Source organism: Gigantopelta aegis, chromosome 2 (assembly GCF_016097555.1).
Source record: "Gigantopelta aegis isolate Gae_Host chromosome 2, Gae_host_genome, whole genome shotgun sequence".
Taxonomy (NCBI): Eukaryota; Metazoa; Mollusca; class Gastropoda; order Neomphalida; family Peltospiridae; genus Gigantopelta; species Gigantopelta aegis.
Genome location: NC_054700.1, coordinates 32,566,768 through 32,579,937, shown reverse-complemented (window position 1 = coordinate 32,579,937; position 13,170 = coordinate 32,566,768). Strand labels below are relative to the sequence as shown.

The window sequence follows — 13,170 nt, the reverse complement described above, 5'->3', positions numbered from 1 at the left end:
CACACTTTTTGGCACCTTCCTACACCCTTGGTGTACCTTAAAGTGACAGAGCCTATTTTTTAAAGACTACGACGTGGTTTTATTTTTTACTATTAAAGATGTTTTGATCATTTAAATTAGAACTACTTATATTTTATTATTTAGAATATTAATTTTCGTACACTTTAAGTGGTACTGGTCATCCCGATTTTTTCAATACCCTCAAAATACATTTGTCATAATTCTGAAACGCACGTTTGCCTAAGAAGTATTGGTTATCGAGACAGGTTCTAGTCTATTTTTAGACGGCATTTCCCTGTTTAAACATCAGACTAGTTTCTCTCTGTTATAACCTTAACCAAATGTGCGTTGCATATCTGTAGATCAACTAACCTTAAAGGCATATTGTCACAGACCACTGACCTATTTAATGGTCTAACAAAGTATTACCTTAACAAAAATTATTTGATTTGTCTCTAAATGTACTTTATTCATCCATCTTCATAACCACCATACTCCATTTATTAATATTTTGTAAAAATTATTTAATTATGGCAATGGTCCATAATTCAAAAACGAAAATTCCCCGAGAGGGTTGACATGGATTTCACTCCATCATGGTTCAGTTAAGGTGATGCGATAGCTAGATTTAGTTTCAAACAATTAATGTAATTTTTATTTATTATTCATTTTTAGAGAAATAAAGTCCTTAAATCCGTGACAGTATGCCTTTAACGTGTCCATTTTCACTTGCTAAAAAATAGGGTTCTGCGCATTTAATGTCAAGCATACTGAACTGGCATGTTCAGGTAGTTGGTCTCAGCAGGATTGCACGCGCCTGCAGCGGTCCCTACAACGCTGACAGACGTTTCATTGGCATGAATCGTCATGTGCGATTCCAGCGTGTTGCTCCACTGGTATCTCTTACCGCAGATGTGACACTCGAACGGAAGGTGGCCGTTGTGCTTCCTCATGTGCACGTCGTAATTGACCTTGAGGGTGAACTGCCGGCCGCAGAGCGAGCAGTCGAAGACGGTCTCTGCGGAATGCTTCTGCTTCAGGTGGTGCTCTAGCAGACCCCTGGTGGGGAACACAGCCTCGCACTGGCTGCACCCGTGCGTGTTGTCACTGAAGTGTTGCCTGATGTGACCGTTCAGCTGCGCCTCGTCGTTAAACTGGAAGCTGCAGAGTCCACAGTTGTACAGACCCTTCTGCTCGGTCAAGTGGGTCTTCAGGTGCTGCTGTAGAGGATTCGTCGCCGAGAACTGCTTCCCGCACACTTTGCAGCGGAACTTGTTGTCCATGCCATGCTTTTCAAGATGGCGGCGAAAGCTGCTGTTCTCCTCGTAGTCTTTCCCGCAGATGTCGCATCGATACGGGTTGCTGTCCGAATGCTTGAACTTCATGTGTCTCGTCAGCTTCCAGTCCGTGTTGAAGAATTTGTCGCAGAGAAAACAGGCGTACGATTTGGACTTGTTGTGTGTGAACATGTGTCGGGTGAAGTTGCTTTTCTGCCCATACCGCTTGCCGCATATGCTGCAGGCCCACGGTTTCTCGCCTGTGTGTAGTCGAATGTGCTGAATGAGACCGGAGCTCTGTTTGAAGGCTCGCCCACACATCTCGCACTTGAACGGTCTCTCGTTCGTATGGGTCCTCATGTGCAGTCGCAGATTGGTGGTGAACTTGAACGTCTTGTGACAGATATAACACACGAACGGTTTCTCCAAAGAGTGCGTCTTTTCGTGCTCCTTAACTCCCTTTGCAGTGGCTAAAACTTTGTCGCATATTGAACACTTAAAAACGTCGTTACCTCTTTGGGATCGTTTGATTTTTTCCATATCAGAAATAGATTTTGGATCGTAGATTCGATCGCAGTGTTCACATTTGAATGGCTTTTGAAGACTGTAATATTTCAGCTCTTCCTCACAGCTTACACACTGTATAACACGGGGCTTCCGATGCGTTCGTTTGTGAATTAACATTTCGTTTTTGCGTTGGAATGTCTTGTAGCATTTCTGGCACTTCCACTTCAATGGGTTATCCTCAGACTGAGTGCCTCTATTGCACTTGCTTTTGATTCTCTTCAGCTCAGAAATGCTGTGTCTTACTTTCTTCCTCTTTTTCTTTTCAAGTTTCTTCTTCACACAGATGTTGCAAGCGTCAATGTACTCCAAAGTGTTGTCCTCTTTGACCTTGGCTATGACACACGTTATTTCTCGTCCTTTTCTAGAGCACAACCCACAGACTGTCACTGGTTTACTTTTCTGATGCCAAACATTTGGCTTTGCTTGTAGATTATTTGGTTTGGTATTTGCCACAAGTGGGGCATTTCCAGTCAGTTTAGAAGACAATGTCGAAGAATTACAGTTTATGTTCTGGACAGACTTCTGACCAATAACCGGACAAGCAACATTGCTGTTCTGCTGTAAATGCACTGCTGATGTTTGCGACTGTCCTGCAGTACTACTAACAGGCATCTGTGAACTAGAACTACATATACCTACTGGCTGAACACTGGAATGAGTAAGAGTATTGGTGTTTGTAATTTTAACCCCTGTCTGTGAAACCTGCATTTGTGAAGGTGTTGTATTAACTGAATTAATGTGCTGAGAATTTGCATGAGATGTAGCACACCTGTTAGACCCTGCAAATGGTAAAGATGTATTTGGAACATTACTACATGTACTCTTTGCTTGATTTTCTAACAACTTTCTTGCCTGTTCTGCTTTTATCTTGTCTGATTCAATCTTACAACATGTTTCACATGTTGTTAGATAAGAGACATTGGTTCCTTCCATCTTCACCAGAATCTTTCGGTTCAGTGTGGTCAGTCCCACGTTACAAACATGACACACAATTTTCTTTCCCTTCTTCGTGCTCTTGGCTGGAGCTGGTTTAACTGCATTTGCTTTGATCGGTTTCTTAGAATTTGTTTCAGTGGCCAGCAGTTTCTCAACAAGCATCTGACTGATTTTAACAGGATCTTCTAGATCTGATGCGGATCCTTTGTTAGTCTGCCCAGTCTTGTTGCCGACATCGTTTGCTCCCGATCCTGTGAAATAGTTCTCAAACACATCACCATATTGCCTCTGCAAGGTCTGCGGTGACTTGATACCACTGTTCTGAGGATAAGGTCGACCGTAACCTGTGACAACCTGATCCTGATAGTACACCTGATCAGAAACTGGCAGCGATGTCATGGAACAGCCTGGGTTCTGTTCGCCAATGTTCGTCACTGCTAGAGGATACGTCCGGTCATAGTCTGAGTTGGAAATGTGTGTACATAACACCTGCTGTATGTGAGCTGAAGGTTGTTGTTGTTGTTGCTGATGCTGCTGCTGCTGCTGTTGTTGTGGGTAACTTGTCACAACATGAGTCTGCTCCTGGCTGTTGCTAACAGAAACACCCGAGGTGCTTGTATAGACTTGACCACCACCAGCTGCAATATTTACAGGCAAGGAGTTGCCAATATCACTTGGCACACGAACATAACATTGAAGCTCTTTAGAATAAAACAAAACACTGTCAACTTCTCTAGACTGGTGACTTTCCATGTTGGTTTCAAAACCTCTGTGGTAGATATGAAAGAAAATGTTTTATCTATGTTTTAATTTTTATGAGAAAATGTTTTATAAGATGCCATAGCTTGTCTCTGGTAAGAATATTTCTGTTCTTCAAAACATTTTTTTTCTCTCAGCAAGTTCTCTTCTGGTAGCAAAATACTCTGAAATGATAGAAAGTGATGAATTAAAAAAAAAAATATTTCATACAATTATTATGGCTACAAATTATTTTCACACTTACTGGTCTAGTTACTTGATTTAAACTCTATTAGTGTGCCTATATTCAATTATGGTTCATGCATGTCTACCTCCATATGCCAGAGTTTAACATTGTATGGGGAAACAAGAGTACCGGTGAGGTAAATGATACGCCCATCAGGAGTTTGATGGAAAACCATATCTACATTACTGAATATGTTATGGGTATGATTCAATTCTAATTATGCGAATTTTTTGCAATGAGATGGATGAACAGTTTGTTTTGGACCACCCACCATCCCAAGTTGTTCCTACATGTAAGGTTTGATGGTCCTGTATGCATCTGTATGCAAGATATGATCCGGACAAGGATTTACTGTTATGTGCAGTAGACCATGGAAAGTAGGTCACGGTGACATAGTAATAGAACGCAACACACCGCCATCCCAAGTTGTTCCTACATGTGAGGCTTGAAGGTCCTATATGCATCTGTATGCAAGATATCGTCCGGACAAGGATTTACTGTTATGTGCAGTAGTCCATGAAAAGTAGGTCACAGTGACCTAGTAATAGAATGCTACACACCACCATCCCAATTTGTTCCTACATGTGAGGTTTAATGGTCCTGTATGCATCTGTATGCTAGATATGTTCCGGACAAGAAAAGGTTAACAGACAGACGTACGGACATACGGACAATGCCCCATAGATGGGCATATAAAAAAATTACATTTTAAAAAATTGGCTTAGTGTTTGCTCCTTTTGGACCCAACCCCTCAAGCCCTTGTGGGGTCAGATTGACAAAATTCATAATTTTGTTTTGTTTGTCCATGGGTCAAGCTTCCCACCTAATTTAGTTTAGGAAATCGTGTACAGTACATCTGAAGAAATTTGAGCCCAACCCCTCTGAATGACTACATTATTCCGGTGCCAGGGGCAGGATGTAGCCTAGTGGTAAAGCACTCACTTGATGCATGGTTGGTTTGGGATCGATCCCCGTTGGTGGACCCACTGGGCTATTTCTCGTTCTAGCCAGTGCACCATAATTGATATACCAAAGGCGGTCGTATGAGCTATCCTGTCTGTGGGATGATGCTTATAAAAGATAGCTTGCTACTACACGGTTCATACACTTAAAACATTTCCATTTTCCAGGACTTTTAAGCACCATTTTGGTTAATTTTCCAGGACTTTGAATAGTGATTTTTTAATGACACCCCAGTAAACTGTTTATTCAGTGGTTGTTATGTCTCAAGCATAAGCTACATCTAATCTAGATATAACACATGGATACTAAAGTTGTAAAAATCATAAATAAAAAAATATTGTAGTGTGCAGATGTTTTGTTGACTGTGTGTGTGTGGGTGTGCATGCATCTGTGTCTCAATGCTGGATCTTATAGTAAAACACTCCGTAACCATACTGCATATCTAACCACATTGTGGAAATTTTGTTGAGGCATTTAATTATTTTTGGTTAAGATCCATTTGTTTTTGGTCAAAATTCAGTAACAGGTCGTTAAAATTGGAAACATGTTGTCGGTTTTCTCCCTAAGGCTATACATCAAAATTACTGTATGTTTGACAACCAATAGCCAATGATTAATTAATAAATCAATGTGATCTAGTGGTGTCGTTAAATAAAACAAACTTTAACTTTATCCATGTGCCAAGGACATTTCAACAAAATGTGGTTGGAATTGCTCAAGTAACTTTGAAAAAGTCGAACAAATTACAGTTTAAATGATTTCACTATTATAATCGGGTACAAATGGTTCCCTTCACTATCAGAGCTTTACATGTCACTAATTTGGGCACACTGGGGACTTTGTCTTTTCTGAGCGCAGGAAGGTCGTTTTAGTTCGGTACTGTCATTAACAGCTGCTGTAGAGTCGTCAATATTCAGAAATATATTTCAAGTTATTTTAATCTGACTAAACTTATTTAATATATTTTACATACGGTCCTGCATATATTCTATTTAACAATTTATTCCACACCTAAGTAATACCAAAGTTATTAAAAGCCAATTAAAAATATGTTGTCAAATCACCATAGCCACTAAATTCATAAACAGTTACAAAATGTCCATTATAAAAAACATACTATATATTAAAAAAACAAAATTCAATGTAACATGTTTTCAAAACAACCTAATTCTGTTTCAATTACAGCTTAATTTGCTGCAGCCTATTCCCCTTTTGGGTCCCACCCCTCACTGGGCCCTCATGCCCCACCCCTCACTGGGCCCTCATGCCCCACCCCTCACTGGGCCCTCCGGCCCCTGGTGAGTCAGAATGACCAAATTCACATTGTTTTTTCTCCATGTGCCAAGGAGTTTCCAACAGAATATTTTTGATCTGGTCAAGTAGTTTTGGATAAGAAGTTGAGGAAATAACAGTTTAAATGCACACTTCTCATCCTACATTACTTGTAGCAAGGATTTAAAATCATTATGATTGCAGGTTACAGATCTTGTACAAACCTCGCCATGCTACATGGTTGTGCTCTGTCTTTGTGGTGACCATATATCATCAATGATGTACTGGTAATGATTTTTAACTACACGAAATTTCAGTGGATTTTATCCTCGCAATTAACAAGGCAAATTTCAGTGGTATATAGATACTTAGCTATTTCGCCTGAATCATCCACTAGCGTGACCCTTCCTGATCTGGTTATAAATATCAAATTTGGTTCGGTCATCAAGGGGGCAACTGTATAAATTGATTTACTTGCCAAACGAATAAAATGGTTGGTTATGCATCCAAATCAGTCGCAAAGTAGAGGGCTGATGGGTACATTTTGGTAAGGTACATTTTTGGTTTTAGGTACATGTATATTTGGTTGGAATGTTTTGTTTTAGGTACATTTTTTCCTAAACATGTTTAAAACCAAATTTTTTTGTATTTTAGTGAATAAAAAAGGGTAATTTTCTACAAAAATATAGGTACATTTTGGTTGGAACATTTTAGAAAGTACAGTTTAGCATGGGTAACTTTTGACATAAACTGGGTATGTTTAGTCAACTTGCCCAAAAAGGTCACCAACTCGCTCCAGTGTTTGGTCAACTCACCCCAGTGTTTGGACAATTCGCCTCAATCTCAACTTTACTGTCCGTCGAAATTAAAAATGGACGTCTACAACTTTGATGTCATTTTATTTATAAATATTACAGTTAAAACTGCAGTCCCTGGAATATTTTTATTATTTAAGCATTAGAATAAATGATCCAGTTCTGTTTGGTACATGAAAGGTCCACCACATCGCTATAGATTCGCAATGCTCGCTTATCTACATTATCTAGGTCAACTACAAACTAAATGGCCAGCTTTGATTTTCTTCATTTAGCGGGACGCCAGTAGAACTGGCACTTTACATGATTTGCGCAGGCGCTGAGCTTCTCACGTGATTTTGAACAAATTTAACTGTCTTGATTAAGGGGTCGTCTCATATCTCCAAAACATATTTATATCCATAGAGGTATGGTACACAACACCTTTCCAGGGGTCGGTGGGGGATTTGCCTTGAAATTTTGACAGTGGCCAGTGGTTGGCATATGCGTTACATGTAAGGGGGTGTTAATAATTACGTAACGCTCTAGGGGTAGAGGAAGAGGGTGTTGTGCTCGATTTACGTAACATTTATCAAGACTATATGTTATTTCTATTCATTACTTAGACCTAAAAAGGTGTTTTTTGGAAATGCGCGGTCGGTCTAGAATAAATCCCCACCATCAGGCTCGTTCCAGCCAGTGTGCCATGACTGGTATATAAAAGCCTGTGGTATGTGATATCCTGTCTGTGGGATGGTACATATAAATGATACCTTGCTAAAAAAAAAAATTAAAAGGCGCATGTGCAGAAATTTCAGCGGGGTTGGTTCTTCGTACAGCGCAAGATTTCTCATGTAATTTTTTGAGACGGGACCCTACAATTTCAAATCCACAAATGCATGTGTTAACTGAAACTGACAACAGGCTGTCGTTTGTGCTTTGCCGAGCAATGGCGGTACAGGCGACGAATCGAGCGTATACTATTGACGATCTCCGTTCATAGCGAACACACACAAGTCATATTTGTACATGATGTTATAATATGGTAACCAGAGAATGTAACTTTAAAACTCCGCTATTACGACCACTTATTAAAATGGTTTTATATTGTGCAGATCCTAATATCAGATAAATAATAATCTATAAGAATTATTTGTAATTTTTTTGAATTTATCTATGTATAACAGTCACAAATTGTATAAAATCGCATAGTATATATTTATTCTGTGTTCCTATTTTTCTTCACCAAAATATACGCCAATCTTCAATTTCTTTTGCTAATTTAAATATGTATTCGCCAATTATATTTTGGCATTTCAGTCAAAAGATTTTGTTTTTAATTTTGATTTTATGTTAATATACTAGTAGTATAATATGCTAAAATGTACTTATTATTCAGTGTATAAATTCTTGTTTTAATAGTGAAATGCTGCTGATGTCTAGGGCTGGCCATAGCCCAGTGGTAAAGACTTCGTCTAGCACTCATCTGATGCGTGGTCAGTCTAGGGCTGGCCATAGCCCAGTGGTAAAGCACTCGTCTAGCGCTCCTCTGATGCGCGGTCAGTCTAGGGTCGATGGGCCCATTGATTTATCAATGAAGTCAGTGCACCATGTGCAACCTGGGTTCAAAATTAGCAGTTGCCTGGTTGCCCGTGTCGACCTTTATTGGTTACGGGCGACTAAGAATTTTACAAAAAATAGTCCATTGGGCAACCATTGATTTTGGACGAGTATGGTGCCAGGTAAAAAGGAAACGCACTGAAACTGAATTGATGGGACAAAACTGTGCTGGTGAGAACTATAGGTCTGGCAGCAGAAGAAATAGAATACGAAATAAGAACAGATCAGTATGCTTTTATCCTTTGTAATATGATTTTTAAAAAATGTACATCGTATATTTTGGTAAAATGTTTTGTTTTGGGTTTTTTCAATATGTAACCTACTACTGTAGCATTTACAATATCCATATTAAACGCACACCAACACACACATTATTACACTTTACTGAAGCAGAAAATATTAATTTTGGGGGGAAAAGTTCAGTGTACATTACCATCAAACTGTATAGGTTAAATCTTCATTTCTAATATATGTTTTAAGGCAATTGATGGAACATCCAAGGTAATTTGAACGACAAAACCATAATACATTATCAGGGCATTTGGCAAAATAATGGATGATTCTATGGATCTCTATCTAGTTCCCTCGTCTATAGGACTACAACAACTGTCGAGGAAATTCTTTACAAAAATGTCATCCCTCTTGATTGCCTCAAAGTTTACTATAGCATTATATTTTACTTCAGAGACAATGCAAGACAAGCAGCATACATTGGCTGTTCTAGCCTTTAGTCGAGATGGAAAAACAACACATTTCGCAAATGTTTTTGCCAAACCAAAATTTCTTTCACTATTTTTATTTATTTTTCCAAATTGGTGAATTTGGTGCGAGCCCTGGTGTTGACTAAACAGTGTGGGGCAAGTTGACCACAAGCTGGGGCAAGTTATTAGGGGGCAGGTTGGCTTTGGGATGAGTTGACCGGCTCCCTTTTGACAACTCCCCCTTTCAACAATGTTCCAGTTTTATAAAAAATATCAGGCCATAGGATTTCAAATTTCATGGGAAACATTTTCAGTTCCATGCCTTGTGATCATGGAAACTGATCGGAAACTGTTTTTAGGTTCTGTGAAAACATGTCATGGGAACCAGTTTTTAATACCATTGATTTTCGACCCGCCCTCTCCATTACATGCATGCTGTTGTGATTCCGACAGCCAAATTTTTATAATTATCATAGTTTAGGCCTACAACATTTCTCCAATAAGGAAACCACAGGGCCTATTTGATTGCCACCTTCAGTACTCGAGCACATGCGTCACATTGACTTTTGTAACAGTAGTCAGGAGGTCAAATATTTTCCACAAAATTATATCTGAATCTAAATACTAGTTCTTGATCCCTATATTTAAGAGATACACTACATTTTAATGCCAGTAATTTTGGTTCAAATGTGTAACGCATTTGATCTGAGCGCATGATGGAACTCTGATTCAGGTTTACCTGAACCGGAACACTGCGATTCAGTGAGAAGTTTGGTTAACATACCAATCCGAATTGGGTCTTGTAATTGTATTAAACACACTCTTTAGTACTGTGATATCGGAAAATTAGATATTATTTTCGTTGAATAGTCGTACTCAATATAATGCAGTGTTCTTGCTGAGTGAAAATTAAAGGAGGGTGGCCGCGCGGCACCACTCCCTTCAAAAAAAAAAGGGGGCGTGCTCGTTTACCATATTGTTGTGTGTTGGTCGACTTTGTGGAAAGACATAGTCCTTATTTTGCCAACAAAAAAGTTTATACAAAATACAAACCAACTTGTCTTTCAATTGAACCAAAGATGTTGTCCGTCTGACATTCACTGGCAGTTCCTGTTTTGCTGAACCGATCAAAGTTTTAATATTATTACTTTAATAAAGATTCCAAGATACACGAAAAACAATAAAGATGTTTGTAAAGTGCTCCCCTAATGTCTGATACATTTTTTTGTTATTTCCATCTTCATTGAATGAATCGATTGCTGTGATAAAATATTATCACCAGCTGATAAAAAGTAGTTTTGTTTTTGTAAAGGCAGTGTATATATTATTTGGCACCCAAAATAAATTATTTTAATGATAAACACTACCACTTCCGCTGTTTTTATAAGCGGCGATATCCCCCCAAAATGAAAAGTTTATAATATTTAATAAAGAATCCCTGAATATTTGTACAGAATGACAGAAAGTAAAAATCATCAGTTACAACCAATTATATCTGCAATTGAGGACAAAATATCAGACGATAGTGCAAACAAAAGACAGAATGACCATTCTGATCATGTGTCAAATTTGGCGTCAAATATACGGAAGTTTTACAATCGGAGAATCTATAAAAAATTAAATGTTTTCATTGCTCAAATAAAATAGAACTTTTATTGTGTGTATTAAACATACAAATGGATACAGGTATGAGACAAAATAGAGGCTGTTAAAAATACAGTTAAATTACGTTACGGTAACTGTTGTAAATGTTTTGTTAGTTGCTTTTTCATACACAGCGCAGCTTGTTTCCTTTACTGTTCAGTGTGCAGACTGATCATTGGGGTTTTTAATGTGTGGAAAAATGTGTGCAATTGGAAATAGCAGAGATAGGTGCTGTAAAATACAGTAGGATGCGGGAAAATAAAGAGAGGCGCAGAAAAATAAAGGAGGGTGGCAGAATGTGACCAGAATGTGAAAGGAGAGCGGCAGAATGTGAAAGGAGGGCAGCAAAATGCAATAGCAGGGCAGGCCACCCTGCTTAAATAGAGCAGCATGATTATTATTATTAATAATCATGGGAAACAAAATTTCTTTTCCATTATTTTACCGACACAGTACCGGAAATGATCGTTACCGTGAAATCCAAAAGCCTGAAATGCATGTACACGGTGGTGATAGGTTTCTCCTGTAGTGTGTATATTAGTGATTACTATGTAAAATATGTGTTATTAACCAACTGGAAAATTATTGTTGTAAAGTTATATAATGTCAAACACAGGATTATCGTTGGATTACATAACTGGTTCAACAAAGGCCATGGTTTGTGCTATCCTGCCTGTGGGAAGCGCAAATGAAAGATCCCTTGCTGCCTGTCGAAAAAAGAGTAGCCTATGTGGCGACAGCTGGTTTCCTCTTCAAAACAGTGTCAAAATTACCATATGTTTGACGTCCAATAGCCGATGATAAGATAAAAAATCAATGTGCTCTAGTGGCGTCGTTAAATAAAACAAACTTTACTTTACTTTTTATCGTTGGATTAGTGCTAGAATTTTGGTATAATATCCGCCCGGTCCCCCATTTATTATTTTTAGGTATGGTTAGGGGTTAGGGTTAGGGTTAGGGTTAGGGTTAGGGTTAGGGTTAGTTCATCAAGATAAACATCTCCGGCACTATATTTATTATTGTGATATTTATTGCTGTGCCGTAACGTTTATCCATTGGATCGAATTTTCCATTTGCAATCACGATTTAATAAAATCAGGCATATGTGCTTTATTTAAGAGCCTCAACACGTACAACAACATATTTTAATAAATTTCAGACAAAAATATTAAGTACAATACCTTTGGTAACCTTTCCAGGATTGGATGTTTGAAGATGACACATTTAAACATTTGAAAGCTATTTTTATCCTGGCACATCGAAAATGTAGAATGAAAATATTGCGGAACGAGAATTATTCGTATCAAGCAATAAAAAGAAATATTGTTGAACTGAATGGAATTGATTATTTATTTTGTTATTTTTGTTGCTTTATATGTGCTTTGTGTGGGTTGCATTTTATGCATTATTAATAATAATATCACATTCAAGTTTTGGGGTATATTATTCTTTTTTATTATTATTAAAAAAATAATGATTGTCAGTACAGGTCATTACTTATTTTAAGGCCTTCATTTATTTACTTTTTTAAAAATTATTAGTATTTTTTTTAAATATTATTATTACAGGCCATTGCTTACATGTGTTTCAAAGGTTTTTCTCTTCTTTTTTTTCTTACAAAAAAAATCTTAGTTTAATTATCATTGCAGGTCATTAGTTATTTTAAGGGTTTTATTTATTTATTTATTAATTTTTACTCTTCTTTTTTGTTTAATTTTTGTTTTGTTTTTTTAGCTATAATTACTGGTTATTAGTTATTTTAGGGTTTTTATTTAATTTAAAAAAAAATAATAATATAAATTTCTTATAATTAACAGGCCCAACCCCACAACCTAAAAAATCATTGATTATAATAGTTTCATTAATCTTTCATAATATTTATATTAATCTTTTATAGCAAGTTCTGGGGAAAGGTGAATAGACACACAAAGAAATGGGGAGACACAATTTGAAAGTTAAACTGGCTGTTGAAAATATTTTATACATGTAAATCTAAAATGTTATAATGATTGTCAGCTCCATCTAATTTATTCCTTGAAACATTAATTTAACTACTTTCAAAAATTGTACTATAAGTCATATGTAGTTACATAACAAATCTGCAGAGCATTGTAATTACAAAACATGTTCATATGGTTGTGAGGCAATCGTCAACAACACAGTTAATGTTCAAACGGTTAAGTAGGAATCAAAGTACACATCGGTTTAGGCAATGTGCAGACAGGTACAAGGCAGTTATCACAAGCAGCAATTGTCATCAAGTCACACTTATGTATTAATTACAAAACATTGTCATATGGTCGCGAAGTTATCCTCAACAACACAGTTGTATTGCACTGATGTGTTTCATTCATACTGTTGATGACAACTTCTGTTTGTGATAATTTATTCCTACTTGACTAATTTAACAT

At 37.4% G+C, this 13,170-nt stretch overlaps 1 protein-coding gene across 1 annotated transcript; it reads right to left on the bottom strand.

Annotated features, from left to right (window-relative positions):
* Positions 1–600: 600 nt before the first annotated feature.
* Positions 601–3,738, bottom strand: LOC121377837 (zinc finger protein 888-like). The gene has a single exon (XM_041505938.1). It carries the CDS (start codon positions 3,531–3,533, stop codon positions 762–764), a length of 2,772 nt encoding a protein of 923 aa, XP_041361872.1. The 5' UTR covers positions 3,534–3,738; the 3' UTR covers positions 601–761.
* Between the last annotated feature and the right edge of the window lie 9,432 nt (positions 3,739–13,170).